We start from the raw sequence: 24,148 nt of genomic DNA, 5'->3' as shown, positions 1-24,148 counted from the left end.
CCTTGAGCCACTAGGTAACTACTAAGGCAGAAAGGAAAAGGAAAACAGTTTGGCAGTCCTTGCCAAACTGTTTGCTGCCTTTTTTCTTTTCTGTTTTAAATTATATTGCATAAAGTGGCACAAATTTGGATTCAAGCTGTAACATCAAAAAGAGTTTCATATTGTTGAAATAATTTCAGAAAACAAGTTATTTATTTTTTGAGTTTTTCATTACATTTGTTTTGAGGATCTTAACAGAACTAACCATCTTATCAAATGAAAATATCAAAATGTAAAAAGCACAGGTTGAAAATATTGCTCTTATATGTGGGTGCGCTGGAACTTTCATTGGCTGAATTATACTCAAACAAAGTACAAATAATGACAAAAGTGATATATATTATCATTTTGGACAGTGTGAATCCAAATATACAAAACGATAAGTATGAACTGGAGATAGTTGAAAATCCTTTAATTGTAGGGCTATTCACTGAGGGTTGAGCTGAAGCTAAACAACGTACGGGTGGGGGCAAAAACAAAAAGATAATTTTGTCACATCGAAAAACATGACTGTAAAAGGTGCAACAACTGCCAGATATAATTTATTGCATGCAATAATGTTTATATGTAAATGAATCCTTAGAGATTGTCCAAGGTTTCAGGTTCTTGTCATTTTCTCTCTAAAACATTTTGCATTTGAAGCATCAAGGATTATGAGCTACAGGCATTATAGGATTAAGATTAAGATTAATCATTTTCTTGTTATTGCTTTCATATTAAGAGATTAAAAATTATTTATCTCTATACTACATTCTGTTTGTTTGATCTTTAGTTGTCATCAAGTTTTTAGACTGGGATTGAATCAGGACAGATGTACTGTGTGTGTGTGAGGGATAGAGAGGAGAGGGAGAGAGAGAGAAGAGAGAGAGAGAGAGAGAGAGAGAGAGAGATAGAATGTAACGTAAGCGACCACAGAGAATGAGGCAGTGAGGAAGGGAAGACTATGAATTAAACTCTATTAGTAGGGGAGAGGGGAGACATGGAGAGAAGAGGTAGATTGTTTTTTTTCTTTATTGGTTCATATTGATAAATGTCCCATGTAGATTTTGATACATATATGGATATAATGAGTGTTTGTGTGTGTATTTATAAATAAATATAAGAGTGATAGTACTATCAAAATACCATCACTAGTGGCAGTGAATATCAGCCGTACTGGCAAAATTAATAATAATATATATCTCTCTCTATATAAACGGCAGTTTGTCTGTGCGTGTTTCTGTGTGTCTGTTTGCTTGTACCCTCACCCTGACCACGGCTTTCAACCGATTCTGATGAAACTTGACACACACTAGCCCAATGTCATAATTCAAAAACTAACGCAGCAGTGAAAATTTTGAAAAGTTCCCCCAGTTCTGAAAAAATCGATAAATTCGACATGGGGTCGAGAATCGAAACACAAACCGCAACTGTCTAGGGGACGCAACTCCACCTTTGTAACTCTCAAAAAAATTTACCATCATTTTTTCCATTTTTTGGCTATAACTCTCTAAAAATGCTTTATAGTTATTTCCCTTACAAACCTGAGCAACGCTGGCGCGATACTGCTAGTATATATATATATATATATATATATATATTATATATATATATGTATGTATATATACATACATATACATACATACACATACATGCATACATGCATATATTATAATATGTGTGTGTGGTGTGTGTGCGTGGAGGCGCAATGGCCCAGTGGTTAGGGCAGCGGACTCGCAGTCGTAGGATTGCGTTTCGATTCCCAGACCAGGCGTTGTGAGTGTTTATTGAGCGAAAACACCTAAAAGCTCCACGAGGCTCCTGCGGGGGGTGGTGATCCTGCTGTACTCTTTCACCACTCTTTTCTGTTGGCCTGCTCGCTTAGTCAGCGGGGGTGGGGTGGCGTCATTCGAAGGCTAAAAACAATGCGAACACATTGTGACCAGCGATGTGTAACTACATCTGATGGACTGGTCGGTCACGTGATCACGTGATATATATATATACATACAAGGGTACTGTGATGCACCTGCATCACTAAAAGTAGAAGTCAAAAATACTTCTGTGCCATGGAAGAGTCACAAAAATAAAGGTGGTTAGTTTCATATCTTTGCCCCTTATATACTTATATATATAATTTATATAAAGGTTACAATACATATATCAAAGCACTACTAATAGTTTTGTATGTTGAGGAAACTCAAACATATTCATCAGATGCAAACCACATATCATAATGAACTAAAGAAATTGAATTATAGAAGAGATGTGAAAAAAACTGAGGAGGCAGCATATAGAAAATGCAGATAGTTTTTTCATGTTTCTTTTATTACTCAATTTCTTTAGTTTGTTATGATATGTGGTTTGCATCTGAAGAATATGTTTGAGTTTTTTCAACATATGAAACTATTAATAGCACTTTAATACATGTATTGTAACCTTTATATAAATTATATTTATCTCTCACCAGATGGAGTACATTTTTTGTTGAATTTTCTACCACGGATCAGTACATTATATATATATATATATATATATATATGATATATATATATATACTCATAGGCGTGTGTGTGTGTGGTGTGTGTGTGTGTATATAGATATATATAAAATTAATAATCATATATATATATATATATATATATATATATAATCATTTTAAGGGAGAAAGTCAAATTAATTCAGTATGGCAGAGATAAGCCTTGGTTTGACTTTCTTCCTTGTGTGGTAAGTAGCTTGCTAACCAACTACATGGTTCCGGGTTCAATCCCACTGCGTGGCATCTTGGGCAAATGTCTTCTGCTATAGCCCCGGGCCGACCAATGCCTTGTGAGTGGATTTGGTAGACGGAAACTGAAAGAAGCCTGTCGTATATATGTATATATATGTGTATTTGTGTGTCTGTGTTTGTCCCCCTAGCATTGCTTGACAACCGATGCTGGTGTGTTTACATCCCCGTCACTTAGCGGTTCGGCAAAACAGACCGATAGAATAAGTACTGGGCTTACAAAGAATAAGTCCCGGGGTCGATTTGCTCGACTAAAGGCGGTGCTCCAGCATGGCCGCAGTCAAATGACTGAAACAAGTAAAAAAAAAAAAAAAAAATATATATGTAATTATTAATTTAATATATAAATTGCTATACATTGCTTTTTTCCTTGCTGACTACCTGATAATTGTCATTAACATTATTTTTATCCTTATTTCATGAATATATATATATATATATATATACATACACACACACACATATACATATGCACACACACACACACACATGCATACATGCAACACACACACACACGCGTGGAGCTTCCTTCAGTTTTAGTCTATGAAATCCACTCACAAGGCTTTGGTCAGCTGAAGGCAATTGTACAAGACACTTGCCCAAGGTGTCATGCAGTGGAACTGAACCTGGAAGTATGTGGTTGGAAAGCAAACTTCTTACCCCACAGCCACACCTGCACCTATATATATAAGTATGTATGTCTGTTTGTTTATATAATTCAAAAAAAAAAAAACCGAAGAAAAAGCATAAGAAGCAAAAAACAACACTGCGAGGACATGGTACTTGCAAAGTATAAACAGACACTCAGGGAAGAAAGAAAAAAGTTGTTTTACATTTCGAGGAAAGCTCTTCTTCAGAAACAGGAGACAGAGGAAAGTCCAAGAGAAGAGGAAGATGGAGGGAAAAAAATTGTCAACATCCCACATGTGATGATATATATATATATATATATATATATATATTTACAAAGTCAGAAAACAGCACAGCTCCCATGACTTCAGGAAACATTTTTTCACGCTGAGAGTTGCTGAAGCATGGAACAGACTGCCGGCATCGGTTGTTAGTTGTCGGAGCACTGCATCCTTCAAAACTTCCATGCTTTCTGAGATTCGCCAACACTACACCTGATTTTCTCCCCTCCATACATACACAAGCATGTATCTGACTCATGCATTGTTTGCTTTCCAGACATTTGTACTATACTCTGACAAGTTGTGGTGCACCTGAGCACTGTATACAATAATTTCATTATTATTATTATTATTTACAAAAGAATATATTAGACTTTAAAAGACTTTATAAGAAGTGTTGAAAGTGTCGTCCTTCATTTTCAATACAAAAGTTGACACGTCTACACATGTTTTGAAATACATCTTGTAGCGGACTAGATTATGGTTGTAACGAGGGTTGTTATATTGTCTATGGTCGATGTGGTTTGGGTTAAATTTATTTTTACTATTGTAGCATGGTTGGAGGGAGACGTTATGTCGTCTAGTTAGGTTGTGTTTAGTTGAATGATTGAAGTAACCATATTGAGGGTTAAATCTCGGAGGTAAATTCTTCCATTGATTGTGAGATGATGGGGGTGTATTTGTAGGTATTGGTTCCCAAAAGTTTAGGTTGGTCTGGAGGTTTCGATGGGACCTTTGATTTGTATGTGGGATGTCTTGAGGATTACGCCCAGCTTTTCTATTATGGGCTCAATTCCTGATCGTTGTTTAAAAGTTATTTTGGGGTGTAAGCGTGGTTAAGTCGGTGGAGTTGTGTCCCTTAGATCGTCTGTAGTTTTGTGTTAGATAAGCGTGGGATCATTTCTGTGATATTTTTTGGTTTATTTTTCTTCAGGAAGGGGTTATCCGATGTGTTTTCTATGTTGAACTGTGTTTCGTAATTAAAAAAAAGAAATTGGCTTGTCTTTCCCAGTTTAATAACACTTTCCAAGCTTTGACCATCTGAATGTTTCTTGAATTCGTTGTAGATTTCCTTATCTATGTTTTTAAATTTTTGTTCATTGCTTAGCGCTCTAAGCTTAAGGGGTTCTATTTCTGTCTTCATTTTTTCCAGTGTTAGTTTCTCCCTTAATTGTCTTTGCAGGTCCTGCTCATTTGGAATACGTTTAATTTGGAATTTATGAGGCAAAATTATTGGTGTAGAATTTAACCAGCATTCATAAATTTCTGCCTTGTGGTTATTTTTAATCATATTCCAGAATGAAAATCTTCTGGCTTTAAGTTCTTCATTCCATATGTCGATAATGCTGTTTTTAATAGATAGTGTAAGCCTGGAGGTGGCTCTGTCTTGTGTATCATCTGTAGATGGATTTTCATTTAAATAATTATTATGAGATAAAGAATGAAGAGTGGTGCAGAATTCAGACAAATGTTGATTGAGTTGTTCCAGAGATTGTTCTTTCTCTTCTTTTTCTTTTGCCTCTTGTGCAAAGTGAGTGAGTTAATCGATCTTGCTAATTAGAAGTCTCAAATTCGTGTTGGTCTCTTTTAGTTCCTTAAGAGTCTCTTCATTGAGAGTTTTAACTGTAGAGTTTGGTGTTTGTGGCATATGTGTGTGTGTATATATATGTGTGTGTGTGTGTGTGTGTGTGTGTGTATACATTAGAAAAAAACACCTTTTATCAATTCAATAAATTGAATTTTTCCCTGCAAGTTTGGAATAATTTTCCCTTATATTATTATTATATGTGTGTATGCATATATATATATATATATATATATATATATATATGTCCAACCCATGCTAGCATGGAAAACGGACGCTAAATGATGATGATAGATAGATAGATATATATATGTATATACATGTATGTATATATATATGTATATATATATATATGTATATATGTGTATGTATGTATATATGTATGTATATATATATATGTATATATGTGTATGTATGTATATATATATATGTATATATGTGTATGTATGTATATATGTATTTATATATATATGTATGTATATATATATATGTATGTGTGTGTTTATATATGTGTATATATGTATAGGGAGAGAGTAAATCCCAAAAGCAAAGAATAAGCACACCAAAAAAAGCAACAGCGTAAAGATGATACATGTAAAGTATTAGCAGATGCTCAGGGAAGAAAGAAAGATGTATATATATATATATATATATATATATATATATATATATATATGTATGTATATATATATTAAATTTATAATCATTATATATGTATTTATATATATATATATATATATATTTATATAAAATCCTTCAATCCTTAAAAATGTTTCAGCCCGATGGCCGCGGCCATGCTGGGGCACCACCGTTGAATGAGCTACACTAGTATGTGAATCCACTTCTGATACGTGGCACTTGGTCAACAAGGGAGTTCAATGCCGCTGCCCGCATCTGTGTCTCCTGCCAAGAGGTAGGTTCATCTGGGACCCCTGACAAGAAGAGGTCCAGTTTAGTTTTAAAGAAACCCACATCCACACCATGCAAGTCTCTCGGGCATTTAGGGAGGATGTTGAAGAGCTGTGGTCCTCTGAAACCCAAGCTGTTGCAGTATCTGGTCCTGTATTTTGATAATGATGTTGGAATCTTTGGCACCATGCAGTGGCGCCCCATTCTGCGGTTGGGGTAACTTTGAATGCCAAAGTTTGGGACAAGACCCTCCAGGATTTTCCAAATGTATATATACTTATTTTAAGGGACAAAGTCGAATTAATTCAGTATGGCGGAGATAAGTCTTGGTTTGACACACACACACACACACACACATATATATATAATAATAATAATATTAGGGAGTATGTCTCCAAACTTACAGGGAAAAATTAGATTTAGGATTAAATCAAATTTCTCAGTATAAATATATAAAATATGAATTAGAGATAAAACCGCTATTAGGCAACTCAAACAGTGATAGACATAAACCAATACATAAATAACAAATAATATAAATATAATAAAATTTTTTTTTGAGTTGCCTAATAGTGGTTTTATCTCTAATTCATATTTCATGTATATATATATATATATATATATATAGATAGTAGAAATATATTATAAAAAGAAAATATAAAATACACGTGGAAATGTAAAGGTAAAATATGAAAAATCAACGAAAATGCACATTGTAAATTAAAAAAAGGGCTTTTTATGAAAGGTAACGACAAATATATACATTTAGATGGACTGAGGAAGTCATAAAAGTCATTATTATTGACGTGATTATAAAGTCAGAAAACAAAGCATACCATGGTTTCTGCAAAGCTATTCATTGCTTCGTATACACCGGCTAATACATGGTGTCAGGTCTAATAGTTCCTGAGAAAAAAGATTATTTGTAAGGGAGGTAAATAGTTCTGGATTATTTGTAAGGGAGGTAAGTAGTTCTGGATTTAGAAATGTGAATGATGTAGGGAGTGTATAGGGGTTAGTGGTGTTCTGTATTGAGTTGTGTGTTCATATTTAGTTGGGGGAGATATTTATTGATGAAAAATGCCTCTTTATTCAACCTTTGTTGCATTGTGGTGTTCTGTGAATATTGATAGAAGGGGAAGATTTGGAAATTGGGATTAAGATTCCTGGCACACCTTTCTATGTGTTCACTCACCTTTAACTGTCTGTATTGTGGGTGGCGGATTTGCTCCACAAGGAGAAACCACAATTAGATATATATTTCTTTATTGCCCACAAGGGGTTAAACACAGAGGGGACAAAGGGATTAAATCGATTACATCGACCCCAGTGTGTAACTGGTACTTTTTTAATCGACCCCCCCCCCCCCGAAAGGATGAAAGGCAAAGGTGACCTCCGCGGAATTTGAACTCAGAATGTAATGGCAAATGAATAGACCCAGCCACAACCAATATATAAACAGTGGCAGACTGGCCAGGTTGTCAGCTTGCCTGATGGCAAGTGGGCCCCTGCGCCAATAGCATCCATATATGGGAACCTATGTTAGTATCTAAGGGGCCCATCCCCTCAAGTACAAGAATTTTTTATTCACTCCCAGAAGAATGCATTAATTATTTCAGCCTGGCTGTGTTTGTAGACAGTGGAAAAGATTACTTTTAACAAAAAATAACAAAAAATAAATAAAATAAAATAAATGATAGCATCAGAGTTGAGGGTGGGCCTCCCCTCCTTGTAGTCTCAGGTGGGCTCCCTTAGTCTCCTGGCAAACCAATATTTTTAGACCCAGTCCACCACTGGATATAAGGACAGGCACATATAAAAAAAAAAATTTAAACAATTTTATACATATTATCATTTAAAAAAATACTTTCCATGACCTAAATCATTTTTCAATATACATATATACACAATAAACATAGGCGTAGGAGTGGCTGTGTGGTAAGTAGCTTGCTTACCAACCACGTGGTTCCGGGTTCAGTCCCACTGCATGGCACTTTGGGCAAGTGTCTTCTACTATAGCCTCTGGGCGACCAAAGCCTTGTGAATGGATTTGGTAGACGGAAACTAAAAGAAGCCCGTCATATATATGTATATATATATATATATATATATAATATATATATATATATATATATATATATATATATATATATATGTGTGTGTGTGTTTGTTTGTGTGTCTGTGTTTGTCTCCCCAACATCACTTGACAACCGATGCTGGTGTGTTTACATCCCCCGTAACTTAGCGGTTCGGCAAAAGAGACTGACAGAATAAGTACTAGGCTTGGAAAGAATAAGTCCTGGGGTCGATTTGCTCTACTAAAGGTGGTGCTCCAGCATGACCACAGTCAAATGACTGAAACAAGTAAAAGAGTATATATGCCTGCACACACAAACACATGCACACACACACAAACATACACACATACACAAAAAAAACAGACACTTACACATACAATAGAAAACATCATGAACACACACACACACACACACAAACATATACACATGCAGAAAAAGTAAAATATTGCACAAACACACACACATACACAAAAATGAAAACATCACAAAAACAAACATACACACAGCTGGTGGCCACACACACATACTCACAGGTGGAGACACTCAAAAGAATACATCCAACCCAAACAAAAATCCTAATTCTTTTACTCAACAAGAAATTTTTCAGAACATACTCACCCATCAACTCACAGCTGGTCATTTTTCAAAACATATTGAAAGCTCACTCAACACAATACACCCCCTCCACACACACACAGAGGCACAGGTGGACATAAAACCCATTCAACAAAGGCTTTTTAGCCACTCCTTTGACAGGAACACTCAAAGATTTCTTTTAGATTAGACAATAGACACCCTTGCTTTCATTCTCTAACACTTTGAATTCTACAACCAATCTCAAAACATGTTCTTCACCACCAGACAGAAGACAGACTGTTTTTACTTCAAATTTTTATAATTTTTATAAAATGTTTTGTAATATTACATGATGTACTATTAATATTTTTCTTTATATAATCTTTTAGTAAATTCCCTCTTAAACTGAAATTTCTTAGACTTAATTATGAGATATTTCCACCTACATCTTCATATATATGTATGTATGTATGTATGTGTGTGTGTATATATATATATATATATATATATGCAATATATATTATATATGTGTATATATATATACGTGTGTGTGTATATATATATATATGTGCATATAAGTATGTGTATATATGTATATATGTATGTGTGTGTGTAATATATATATATATATGTACATATATACGTATATATATATATATATATATATATATTATATATATAATATATATATAATATATATATATACATATATATATAAGTTCAATACACCAACAATGAAAGAAACAAATGGAAACCAAGACAAGTAACATAAAGAACGATCCTTCATCAGTTGCTAGCTGCTTGTCTACTCGTTAGATTGCAATGAGGATAAAATAGCGAATGCTGGAGAAATATTTTCTTTGAAAAGAGTAAAGATAGAAGAATGAGGTAGAATACATCCAGTCCTTAGGACAGTCCTGAAGGAAAAGAAAGAAGTTCATGTGAGGAAAAGAAAGATGGATGATGGTCACATGTGAGTAACGAGAGCGAGAAAAAGGGAGAGGAAGAGAGAGAGAGAGACAGATAGAAAGCAGTGAAGGGTAGAAAAAGATAAGGGAGTAAACAGTATAGAGTACAGTCATATCAAAAAGATGAAGATAAGCTTACTTGGAAATGGATGCGTGGCATTCAATCAAATAATAATATATGTGCATATATATATATATATATATATATATATATATATATATACATGTATGGGTATAGGATGTCACCAACAATAAACAACATGAAATACAAAAACAAATGAGTTCAATACGCAAACAACAAAAGAAACAAATGGAAGACAGGACAAGTAACATAAAGAACGACGCTTCATCAATTGTCAGCTGTCTATCTACTCCTCATTTCGAACATTGAACAATGGTATGAGTCTTCGAAGACAGTTGCTCCCATAAGTACCAAAATAAAATTTTGGATTTATGGAGGGTCAAAGTTGGGAACAAAAAGAGGACAGTGGAGACATACAAGGAAACCGAACTAAAACAAGCATGGAGGGTTGTTAGACCAGAATGAGGGTAAAATAGGAAATGTGGAGAAATATTTTCTTGGACAAACGAAAAGATAGAAGAGAGAGGTAAAATACATCCAGTCCTTAGAATGTCCTGGTGTAGGGCTTGAGGCCCAAGTCATCATTCACAGCTGGTCTGATGGTCAAGTTTAGAAACCAGCTTCCTCATGGATGTGGTTCATTGAAATTTTGGACCATGAGGGTGTTGATGAAGTCTTGATTCTGCTTTTTGTTGGCCCCACTGCTGCCAGACTTCCTCTGAATGCTGTTGCCCATGTCCATTCTCTTCTCAACTTTATAAACTGTGCCTAAGAATACTCCAACTATGCTTGGGATCCTCTTCGGATTGACTTGTGCATGGACCAAATCACATACTCTTTGGCATTTGTCTTCCTACGCAGTCATATTCTCAACTCTTCCTGCAAAAAAAATGTTTATTATTAACTGACAATGTATTCTTTGTTCTGCATTAGGTTTCATAACATTTGGTGTAGTGGTCGTTGGGAAATATTAGTCTAACTTTTAAGGCAAGTTTTGCTTCCCCACTCTATAACACACACACACACACACACACACATGATATACAATGTGATATATTGCTAATGTATACCTGTATGTTCTGTCCACAGGAAGAGCTGATAAAATGGATGTTTCGTCAACACATGCTGTCCATAAAAGGACCACAGTCGAGCCATTTCCAGAACATCTTGAGAATGCAATGTTTGGTAAGTTCCAGAATATCTCTTCAGAATATCAATAATAATAATGCAGTTTTGCCATCTACACAACACTGAACACAATATATACACACTGTCAGTCTACACCCAGTACAACATCTACAGACAGTCACTGTACACCAAATGCAACATGAGAAAGTGATTCAGAAAACGATAATAATGATAATATACTTTACATTATAAATAATTTTGACATTTTTTTTATTTTGCCTAAAATATTCTTTACATTATAAATAATTTTGACATTTTTTTTATTTTGCCTAAAATATTCTTTACATTATAAATAATTTTGACATTTTTTTATTTTGCCTAAAATATTCTTTACATTATAAATAATTTTGACATTTTTTTATTTTGCCTAAATTTCTTTACATTATAATAATTTTGACATTTTTTTATTTTGCCTAAAATATTCTTTACATTATAAATATTTTGACATTTTTAAATTTTGCCTAAAATATTCTTTACATTATAAATAATTTTGACATTTTTTTATTTTGCCTAAAATATTCTTACATTATAAATAATTGACATTTTTTTATTTTGCCTTAAATATTCTTTACATTATAAATAATTTTGACATTTTTTTATTTTGCCTAAAATATTATTTACATTATAAATAATTTTGACATTTTTTTATTTTGCCTAAAATATTCTTTACATTATAAATAATTTTGACATTTTTTTATTTTGCCTAAAATATTCTTTACATTATAAATAATTTTGACATTTTTTTTATTTTGCCTTAAATATTCTTTACATTATAAATAATTTTGACATTTTTTTATTTTGCCTAAAATATTCTTTACATTATAAATAATTTTGACATTTTAAAAAATTTTGCCTAAATATTCTTTACATTCTGTTTATTTGCCATTTATTTACGAGTATTATAAATTTTATAAGTAAAATATTTTTCTGGGAATGAATTACAATTTATAACATTGCTACTAGGGGAAATTATCACTCTGCTTTATGAGTTTTCATTTATGAGTGGTCTCCAAGAACAAATTAACTCATATATCAAGGCACTATTGTATATCCTTTAATGTACATAATATAAAGATATGAGCTACCAATGGTTTCATGCTTTGGAGACACGGGGTCTAGACAATTTTTCATAACATGCCTTGTGTCTTCAAGCATCTTTAGGCTCGTATCTTTATACTCTGTGCATTAAATGATATTTATCTCTCATGTGTGTATAATGCAGAATGAAATCTTTGTTTCAGGTATGGGTTGTTTCTGGGGTGCTGAGAAAAGGTTCTGGAATGTGCCTGGTGTTTTTTCTACACAAGTAAGTCATTGTTTAACATCCACTTTACCGTGCTTGCATGGGTCAGATGGAATTTATTGAAGTACATTTCTTATACATAGACAGACGCCTTTCTTGTTGCCAAGCATTGCCTGTTACCAAGCAAGGTAATATTTTCTCATCACTAGACATGTTTTTCACAGAAAGCTGGAGATGAATAACCTCACTTGTATGATGATGCTCGTTTGCAACCATCATGTGATGTCTAGATAATGAAACACACACACACACACACACACACACACACATACAGACACACACACACACACACCACACACACACACACACACACACACTCTCTCTCTCTCTCTCTCTCTCTCTCTCTCTCTTTTGCAAGATTCTTTATATGAGTTCGTGTGTTGAAGCATATTCTGTTGTGTCTGGGGAGAGTCATTTTCTTTTTGTGCCTAATAATTTAACACACTCACCAGTAAAATTTCCAATTATTTCTTATTTTTATTTTCCTATCGAAAAGATTATAAGACACAACGAAAATTTTAGGAAAATAAAAATAAGAAATAAGTGGAAATTTTACCGGTGAGTGTGTTAAATCATGAGTGCATTTTGTTATACTGAATGAGATTAATTTAGAAATCAAGCTAGGTATAATTTTCTGGAGGATATGAATAGCTTATATAATGAAGTGTAAGTGAAAGACCCCCCCCCCCCAAAAAAAAAACTTCTCTTTATGTATTATTATTATTATTATATAAGGGGCAATAACTCATGTTTTGAACAATTGAATTTATCTTTATCTTTAATATATAACAATATATACAATTAATAGTAATTTATATATCCATCCATCCATCTCTCTATCTATCTATAAATAAATAAATAAATAAATAAATAAATATATAAAAAAGGAACTTTAGGTTAAAATATATTTGTGATATATTTTGAGAGGCAAATTCACTGCAGTTACTGTGGAGAAAAAAATCTCTTTTGTGGTAAAAGGTGTAAAAACACCATATCTGCCCATTTGCTCAGTGGTTCCCAATATCAGATTCCCAGATACATGTTTCTGGTTGTTCAGTCTTCCTCATTGGGAAATACGGAAGAGAGATAACTCTGGGCAGATTCAAATCCATACCTTTATCTAAACATGGTCAACATCAGTGAGTGAGTTGTGCCAATGGACTGCCTGGTCAGAATTAAAAAAAAAAAAAACAGTATCAGCACCGAGCAATGATTAGGAATAGGTCAGTTGAAATATTTTTCTAAAGGCAAATTCACTGCTGTTACTCTTTTTAGGAAGGACATCCAGCTGTAGAAATTTTGCCAGATCAGATTGGAGCCTGGTGCAGCCTCTGGCTCACCAGTCCTCAGTCAAATCGTCCAACCCATGCGAGCACGGAAAGCAGACGTTAAATGATGATGATGATGATGATGATGAAAGGCTTCTTTCAGTTTCTGTCTACCAAATCTACTCACAAGGCTTTGGACAGCCCAAGGCTATAGCAGAAGACACTGCCATCCATTGGGACTGAATCCAGAATCATGTGGTTGGAAAGCAAGCTTCTTACCACACAGCCATGCCTGTGCCTATATATACCTATGCATACATACATAAAAACTTATATCATACTTGTATTTTAGTTACAAACACATACACATACACACATACATACACACACACACACATCCTAGAACTAGGTATGAATTATCAACGGAAAGGATTGAAAATTTATCACAGATTTTGTACAATTAAAGGGACAATTAAAGGAGATATATTAAAGGGACAATTAAAGGAGATATATTCTTTCACCCTTATCCTTGTCTGACCAATAACTTACAAGGCATTACGGGGGCCAAAGCAAAACATATACAAGACCAGTTTCAAGTCAGTGTTAAAGTAAATGTGTGCAAACACACACGCACACAGCAGCAACAGCACCACCACCACCACCACCATCACCATTTTACCATCCGCTTTCCATGCTTACATGGGTTGGGCGAACAATGAGATTGAAATAGGTACTTGAAGTACTTATTCAAAGTACTTAAAAAGCCATTATGGCTACAGTTCATTGACTGAAACCATTAAATGAATAATAGAAATACACATACATTTATATATGTATTCATATACTCATATGTTCACACACACACACACACACACACACACACACACACATGTGCACGGATTTGAAACTTATTTTATTATGTAAGCACACATATATATTCAAATACTCATATAATTTTCTCTCTCTCTCTCTTACTAAAAACACACACATGCATATATATGTGTGTGTGTGCATGTGTATATGTGTATGTTTGTATGTGTGTGTGTGTGTGTATATATATATATATATATAATTAATCAATATAGGGTGGCAAGGAAAATTTTGTAGAATTTTATTGCCACCAGCGGCCCAGTGGGAAAAAATTAAATAGTCATAGACCATTTTTAAGTTCAACATTAACAATTAAGGAACGGCCATAATAGGCCATTCACCCACTAGAAATAACAGCCAAAGCTTCTACCGCAAATAAAGATTAATTCCGTAAACAGGAGAAAATTAAAAAAACATTTACCCTGTAATTTCTTGTACGGTATACCGTTTCATCCGCTGTTTAATGGTAAACCAACCTGATTAATTAAATTTAATCAGGTTGGTTTACCATTAAACAGCGGATGAAACGGTATACCGTACAAGAAATTACAGGGTAAATGTTTTTTTAATTTTCTCCTGTTTACGGAATTAATCTTTATTTGCGGTAGAAGCTTTGGCTGTTATTTCTAGTGGGTGAATGGCCTATTATGGCCGTTCCTTAATTGTTAATATATATATATATATATACACACGGCGAGCTGGCAGAAACGTTAGCATGCCGGGCGAAATGCGTAGCCGTATTTCATCTGCCGTTATGTTCTGAGTTCAAATTCCACCGAGGTCGACTTTGCCTTTCATCCTTTCGGGGTCGATAAATTAAGTACCAGTTGCACACTGGGGTCGATGTAATCGACTTAATCCCTTTGTCTGTCCTTGTTTGTCCTCTCTGTGTTTAGCCCCTTGTGGGTAGTAAAGAAATATATATATATATATATGTATGTGTGTGTGTGTGTATGTATATATATATATATATGTATACACGCAAAAATTCTATGATTATGAGTATAATTATAATTAGGGTTTAGCAAAATTTGCTTCACCACATACCGAAATTTAGAAATAGCAGTTAAACTACTCTTTTACTACCATAAGAAAATCTCCCTGACAGCACTTTTCTTATGGTAGTAAAAGAGATTGATTTTGCTTTTCATCATTTTAGATCGATAAAATATGTACCACTTGAGGACTGGAGGTTGATGTAATCAACTACCCACCCCCGATCCCCCAAAATTTCAAGCCTTGTGGCTATGGTAGAAAGAAAATTATTATTATTATATTTTATATCCTGCCACAGATTGATGTAAATAAATTGTGTGGCAGAGGTTTAACCAATGTGTTCACATGGTGTACTTCTCAAGACTACCAGAACTCTCTCTCTACTACTGATCTCTACTCTTTATAAGAGTTCGACCAGTCCATTCTCCAATCTGCCAGGGGTGTCAATGACTCTTGCCACAACATTATTCTTAGTGGTATTTCTTCCAGCTTACTGCTGGCTTAAATGCTAAAATTTCAAACTATTATTCTGTTATTTACATTATTTACACTTGACGGATATTTGTCCTCATCTTATTTATTCTTAACACAATGCTTCGGCTTATATACCCTCCAACCTTCATCAGGTGTCGTGAAATTTCAAATTTGGGTTCTCATTCCTAAGGTATTTTTTGTCGGCGGCGTTGGCAGCGTCAGTGTTAGCATTGTCATCATCGTTGTTATTATTATTATATTATTATTATTATTATTATTATTATTATTATTATTATTATTATTCAGGTTACTACCTGGAATCGAACTTAGAATCTTGGGGTTAGTAGCCTGCGCTCTTAACCACCACACCAAATGTAAATAATGTAAATAATTCCTCATATCTTAAATATAGAACTGTATTATTCTAAAACGAAGCAAAATTTTCTCCGACAGGTTGGATATTCTGGGGGCCATACAGAGAACCCAACATATAAAGAAGTGTGTTCAGGGAAAACAAGTCACGCGGAAGTTGTACGTATGCAGTTCAACCCTAGTGAGGTGAAATACGTGGAACTACTCAAGGTCAGTAATTTGGGTTGGATCTTTCTTTCTCCCTTCCTTTCTTTTTAGGTGCCATATCCACAATGGTGATCATGTCCAGCCACAATTCACTATTCTTTGTTTTCTGTAATAGTTCCTGACGTTTAATGCCCCTTTCTTTCAACCTGTTTGTCAAGATTGATAGCCATATCATCCTACTTACTTTTTCTTCCCCTGCTTCTTTTGCCTTCAATCCTTCCAGTCATTGCTAAATTCTTCAGGCCTTCTTTCCTCATCACACAACCAAGAAATTCAGTTGTTTGGCCCTTACCTTATGAAGCGGTTTCTTATTTACCACAGCTGGGATCATCACTTCATTAATATCTGACTCCTCTTTCTCTTACTTTTTCATCTCCTCCTCCCCAACTCTCTCTCTTTTTTTTTTTGCTTTTCCTTATTGTGGAGGCATGTGGCTTAGTGGTTAGGGTGTCAGCATCATGATCATAAGATTGTGGTTTTGATTCCTGGACCGGGCGACGTGTTATGTTCTTGAGCAAAACACTTCATTTCACTTTGCTCCAGTTCACTCAGCTGGCAAAAATGAGTAACGCTGCAATGGACTGGCGTCCTGTCCAGCTGGGGAACACATATGCCATAGAAACCAGGAAACCGGGTCCATGAGACTGTCTAGGCTTTAAAAGGGTGCATTTCGTGGAGGTGCGTGGCTTAGTGGTTAGGGTGTCAGCATCAGGATCGTAAGATTGTGGTTTTGATTCCTGGACTGGGCGACGCATTGTGTTCTTGAGCAAAACACTTCATTTCACATTGCTCCAGTCCACTCAGCTGGCAAAAGTGAGTAACGCTGCGATGGACTGGCGTCCTTTCCAGCTGCGAGACACATATGCCATAGAAACCAGGAAACTGGAGGCTTTAAAAGGGCGCGTTTATTTTTTATCTATTGTCATTATTAGCTCTTTGTTTAAGGCGGTGAGCTGGCAGAATCGTTAGCATGCTGGATAAAATACTCAGTATTTCACCCATCACTATGTTCTGAGTTCAAATTTTGCTGAGGTCAACTTTGCCTTTCATCCTTTCGGGGCTGATGAAATAAGTACCAGTAAAACACTGGGGCCGATGTAATCAACTAGTCCCCTCCCACCAAAATTTCAGGCCTTGTGCCTATAGCAGAGAGGAAAAGGATTATTAGCTCTTTGATCTCCATGAGAAGGCACATGGCTTAATGGCTAGGGGTATTCAGATCACAATCGTAAGGTTGTGAGTTTGATTCCCAACATCGTGTTCTGTCCTTGAGCAAGACACTTTATTTCTCATTGCTTTAGAATTCAAATTACTGTTAAATGTAATGCTTATTTATTCATGTGCTCAAGTATGTTTGTGGGCTAGAGGCTGAAGTGTGAATATGGTTCTGCAACAGAGGAAGGTACACTAGTGTGCCTGTGATCCAGAGGCTGAAGTATGAGCATGGCTCTGGGCCAGGAACTGGTGCACAGATTTGTGTGGGCCAGAGTCTGAAGTATGAATATAGCTTTGAGTCAGGGGCTGGTGTGCAAGTGTGCTTGTGTGCAAGAGGCTGAAATATTAGCATGGCTCTGGGCCTGGGGCTAGTGCTCATGTGTGCTTGGGAACTAGAGGCTGAAGTACGAACATGGTTGTGCAACAGAGAAAGATACGCAAGTGTGCTTGTGATGCAGAAGATGCGGAAATATGAGCATGGCTCCGGCATGTTTATACTAGTACATGAGCACACTTGTGGGACTGAGGCTGGATTGTGAGTGTGCCAGTGAGCTTGGGGACTGGTGTACTCAGATTCTAATCTCTGACTCATGGGCAAACTTATACTCCAACTTGTGGCCCACAAGCATGAGCTTGAGGATGCCTTTCGACTAAAGAGTGACAATGAACATGTCTGTGTGACAGTAGTTGGAGTGTGAGCATTCCTGTAAGACAAAGGCTTGTATATGTGTATGACTGTAGGCCAGAGACTTGTGTATGGGCAAACCTGTGGGGCCTGAAGCTGTAGCACATGGCCATGGTACAGAAGGTGGATTCTGAGTACACCTTCACTGGGCACAGCAACGTGTATAGAGGAATGATAAACATTGCTGAACAATATTTAAATAACCCTAACAAGTCTCAGGGAGACAACTCGAAATTAACAGAACAATGCAAAACAGGTTTTGAAATTACGTGACTCACAGCTCCCTTTTTATTATAAATATAAATTAGAAACGTAATAAGGATAAAAAATAATCTGATTTTTGGTAGATAAGGAGACAACTTGAAATAAGTTTCAGCTTTATTGTTTTCCTCAGCAAAATATAATCATTCATTTGCTTATCAGATTTATAAACATACAGAAATGTATGCATTTTTCAGGTATTTGATGTGCTGGGAGAATGCCTCAAATTTTATAAGTTCAGCTATATTAATTTAAAAATATAATCCAAAATTCACCTTACAGATAGTGTATCCTAGCAACAAACTATTACAACAGCAGCCAAACTATTTCTTGTTTGCTGAAAGAAACTTGACGTCTGCATTAAAACAGAATATTTAAAAGGCCAGTGATAACAAATGAGAAACAGTTTATTTAGTTCTCAACTACAGTAAACTTATAAAAATAACCACCACTTAAAACCTCTTAACTTTTTCTTCTTTAACTAGTTTCAAACATCGTTAAAAACATTAGCATTAACCCTCTCAGATCTGGGCTCCTGTGTCTGACTTTATCCACCACTTGGTCTCCTGAGCAAGAAAATAAATAGCTGCATATAAATAGCTACAAGCAAAGTAATCACCAAAAGGTATCAGGAGAATGACAGTAATAGGTCTCTCAACTACCATAGGGGTTCATTGCAGACAAACTGATGCACAGAATCACAAATAGAAAAAATAGATAAGCTGACAAATAATGTGAGCTCATGGCTGTTTCCCGCACCAGTTTTGCATAGCCCCAGCCCATCGTAAGTACCTTGGATTGCTGTGCTTACCTTGGATCGTAGGGTGACCTGCTGTGCTTGAGGAGACCTATTGAGTCAAGTACATCAACATCAAAATAAATATCAAATGGAAATTGTAGTTGTGATACCTGTGCCGGTGGCACGTAAAAAGCACCAACCAATCATGGCCGCTGCCAGCCTCCCCTGGCACCTGTGCTGGTGGCATGTAAAAAGCACCCACTACACTCATGGAGTGGTTGGCGTTAGGAAGGGCATCTATCTGTAGAAACACTGCCAGATCAGACTGGAGCCTGGTGTGGCCTCCTGGCTTCCCAAAACCCGGTCGAACTGTCCAACCCATGCTAGCACGGAAAACGGACGTTAAACGATGATGATGAAGCCTATTTTCAGCAATTGTATTTGTTCTCTTGAATTGTTATTTCCCTCATCACTTTCACTTTCAACATTCTCATTGCCTGCATAAGTGCAAATATCAATAATTTCTTCAGCTGCAAAGAGTCCAGGCCTTGCTCATTTACACGACTATTCAATATGTCATTGGCGACGGGTGTTATACCTGCAGACTGGAGAACAGCGATAATCTGCCCAATTTTCAAGAAAGGGAGCCGCGAAGACTCGCTTAACTACCGACCGGTTTCCCTTACATCAATAATCAGCAAGATGTTCGAAACCATCCTTAAGAAAAGTATGATGCTCCACCTCCTAAACACAGCTTGATCACTGATTCCCAACACGGCTTCGTGCCGAAGAGATCATGCTTGACCAACTTACTAGTAATGGAAGAATTGGTGACGCGCATCCTCGATGATAGTGATGCTGTTGACATCGTTTTATTGGACTTTGCCAAAGCTTTTGACTCGGTAAACCACCGCCTACTACTTGTCAAGCTTCAAGCATATAGTTTCCATCCGGATATTGTACGATGGGTTGGTGCCTTCCTCTCAGATCGCTCCTTCCAAGTTCAAGTTAATGGTTCGCGGTCCGACGTCTCCAGTGCGAGCAGTGGCGTGCCTCAAGGTTCAGTGCTTGGGCCCTTGTTGTTCTTAGTCTTCATAAATGACTTGCCCGACGACCTCACGCAACATACCCTTCTATTTGCTGACGATATCAAACTGGTTGCTCCTCGCGGTAGTATAGAGGATCTTCGTTGATGCCTCCACCAAATTTGGAAGTGGTCTAACGATTGGGACCTGTGTCTGAACGTGTCAAAGTGCTGTCATCTGCCTGTCGGCTCTACTCCTGCAACTCAACTTGATTTCGAGCCGGGTCGTCTGCTGCTGGAGAGGACCGATCAGGTAAAGGACCTGGGTATCTTGGTGGATTCCACCTTTTCGCCTTCGGCCCAGTGCGTCCATGCTGCCAACAAAGCGCGCGGAATTCTGTTTTTGATTCGACGGTCATTCGGAATGCTCACAGCAGCCATATTCCTGCCACTCTATGTCACGCTGGTGAGACCCATATTGTAGTATGGGATTCAAGCCTCTTCTCCTTATCTCCTCAAAGACATACAGCATCTCGAAAGAGTCCAGAGGCTGGCTACCCGCATGGTTCATGGTCTCAAAAATTTGTCCTACGAAGAAAGGCTGAGGACGCTCGACCTTTATTCTCTTGAAAAACGCCGCCACCGTGGTGATCTCATTCTCGCCCACAACATCATAAGCGGCAAGTGTAACCTCTCGAAAGAGCTGTTCTTCACTCCTGCTCCGGAGCGTCGGCTGCGGGGTCATTCCGAAAAGCTCTACCTGCGACGATTTCATCTCAATCGAAGGAGAGGAGTGTTCTCTGTCCGGGTTGCGGATCCGTGGAACAAGCTGCCAGACGAGATGGTGAAGATGCCGACGACCGCTTTGTTCAAAGCCTCCCTGGACCTCAAGTGGCCTGAACTCTTTACATGAACACCACCCTGTACTTAACTCCATGTCCCCCTACATGGCCTTGCTATTTGCTTTTGAGCCAAATTAACTAACTAACTAACTAACTAAGATGAAGTGCTGGGTTCATCAACCGCTCGTTTCATTGCAAAATTGTCTTCTTTTTTTTTTTAAATGAAAAACAAAAATAAACAGCAACTGTGGCGAACACCTTTAACAATGAGTCATAAACACACTTGACTAAAAAGCTGGAAAGTGACCAATTGTCAATTTTTAGTAATTTACCTTCTTTTTCTGTGTGAGTTGTTCATTATCTCTTTGCTGGGAACCCAGTAGAGGTTTCGTTTATGCTATTCTTGTATACCAGGATCATAGCATAATAGGGTTAAAGTTAGTTATCTCTGGTCTTTTCTGATCTATTTTATATGTGCACTCTCTGGTCTATATTTATCCTTCTGGGTTCCTACTTCACCCTATCAGCATATAATGTTAAATATATTAACACTTAATTATCCCTTCATCTTCTCTGGTTTGCATTTATCATTCAGGGTACCTACCCTCACATTAACTCTTAATAACATTCTGGGAAGTACCAAAGAAAGATAACTCTGGGCCAACTTAAAACTGCAACTTTAACTAAAAAGGAGTCTCCTCCTCTTCTTCTTCTTCTTCTTCTTCTTCTTCTTCTCTTCTTCTTCTTCTTCTCCTCCTCCTCCTCCTCCTCCTCCTCCTCCTCCTCCCCTCCTCCTCCTCCCCCTTCACCTTCTTCTTCTTGCCAAGTGTCTTCCTCACACCTAGGGCAAAGAAACTCATTGTATACATTGGTAGGCCATTAAAATAAAGACACCAGATTGTTCACTTACAAAGTGATGTGACAGAATAAAATATGGGGAAAAAAGACAAAGAAAAAATCAAAGACATTCCTGTTAAGACAATCTTTTGCACATCCTGCTTGATTATTATTATTATCATCATCATCATCATTATTATTATTATTATTATTATTATTATTATTATCATTATTATTATTATTATTATTTTTGTTATCATTATTACAGATATTCTGGGAGAGTCACAACCCAACCCAGGGAATGCGACAAGGAAATGACATTGGTACCACATATCGGTCAGCCATCTATTGCTATGGTGAGCAGCAGTTGAAGGAAGCACAAGAGACAAAAGAAAAGTATGAGGCAGCTCTAAAAGAAAAAGGCTTCCCAGCTATAACCACTGAAATACGTCCAGCAACACAGTTTTACTATGCCGAAGATTACCACCAGCAATACCTGCATAAAAACCCCTCAGGTTATTGTGGCCTGGGGGGTACAGGTGTCTCTTGTCCACGAGAAGAACTGTGAAGCCACTAGAGATAGCTGAGATGTTCTTTTATAGGTTGTAATCTGGAAGATATTGTGAGCTCATACTTTCACATATGCACACACATACATACATGCATACTAGTGTGAACATGCTATCTTTAAGATAGCATGTTTTACATTGGTTTGACATCATTGTATCTGATATTCCTATGATGTATATACATAATTATACATATGGCATGCATATGAAAAGAACACTGGCAAGAAATGCAACATGGCAACATGAAGGAAGCTCAAAGGTCAACCGTGGAAAACGTAAAATAGACATATCCAATGAATTGCAATTATGTTGAAAGAATGTGCATTTATAAAGCAATGAAAAATAACTAGCTAAATATTGCTAATAAATTTTATATATACACGCATACATTTTGATTGATTTTCAATACAGTTAGTTTTGTTTACCAAACATAATATTGTAAATACTGTTATCCTATCTACATTTATGTGTAGTGGAAAATTGAGCCAATCTCATTCACATTATTATCCCTCTAATGATGCAAACCATATGAAAGGAATGCATTGTTTGTTTATATATAACATTCAGTTATATAATCAGATAATGTTACATACGAAATGAAAGTGAAGCAAAGCAAGCTGAAATGTAGATATTTAATAGCAATATAATCTTAGTATTGTGAAGGTACATGGCTTAGTGGTTAGGGGATTCGACTCATAATCACAAGGTCATGAGTTCAATTCCTAGCGACACGTTGTGTCCTTGAGCAAAACATTTTATTTCACGTTACTCTAGTCTGCTCAGCTGCCAAAAGTGAGTAGTACCTGTATTTCAAAGGACCGACCTTGTCACACTCTGTGTCATGCTGAATCTCCCTAAGAACTACGTTAAGGGTACATTAAGATCTACGTTAAGGGTCTGTGTAGTGCTCACCTATATGCATGTTCCTTTCATGCGTAGGCTGTTCCATTGATCAGTTCAACTGGAACCCTTGTCATTGTAACCGACGGAGTGCCAGTTATTAATTTTAGTATTACTTATGGTGAAAAAATATTGTAAATATAGTTACCATTGTTAAAGCAACGAACATACTTATACAAGTATTCCCCAGCCCAACTTAGTTTCCTCATGATTTCCAGAAAAAAATGGATATTTTTTAACGAAATCATTTACAAGTATGCTTATCAGAGTTTGTTGTGAAAAAAAAAAAAAATTCCAGGTGTAGGGAGATGAGTTTCAAAAAATTCACACGAGTTGGCTTTATTTCCTCATAACTTACCGAAAAATGAGTATTTTTAAATGAGTGTAAATTACGATTATATTGAAATATGGCATGAAATGAAAAATGGTGAGTACGCATACATACATAAGGATAGAATTCTCTTTGAAATTTTAAGTTTGCTT

General features: G+C 36.2%; 1 protein-coding gene across 5 annotated transcripts in view; it reads left to right on the top strand.

The window, feature by feature from the left end:
• Positions 1–23,152, top strand: part of LOC115220879 (peptide methionine sulfoxide reductase MsrA) — a 41,380-nt gene extending 18,228 nt beyond the window's left edge. For all 5 annotated transcript variants that reach the window (XM_029791064.2, XM_029791067.2, XM_036510497.1 and 2 more), the window contains 4 exons: positions 11,005–11,100; positions 12,345–12,409; positions 16,468–16,596; positions 22,465–23,152. In XM_029791064.2, the coding sequence (XP_029646924.1) occupies positions 11,005–11,100; positions 12,345–12,409; positions 16,468–16,596; positions 22,465–22,764 (590 nt within the window). In that variant the 3' untranslated portion in view covers positions 22,765–23,152. The remainder of the gene's footprint in view (positions 1–11,004; positions 11,101–12,344; positions 12,410–16,467; positions 16,597–22,464) is intronic.
• Positions 23,153–24,148: the final 996 nt, after the last annotated feature.

This window comes from Octopus sinensis, linkage group LG17 (genome assembly GCF_006345805.1).
Source record: "Octopus sinensis linkage group LG17, ASM634580v1, whole genome shotgun sequence".
Classification (NCBI taxonomy): Eukaryota; Metazoa; Mollusca; class Cephalopoda; order Octopoda; family Octopodidae; genus Octopus; species Octopus sinensis.
The sequence above is the reverse complement of the archived record's forward strand: the minus strand, read 5'-3'. Positions and strand labels throughout refer to the sequence as shown.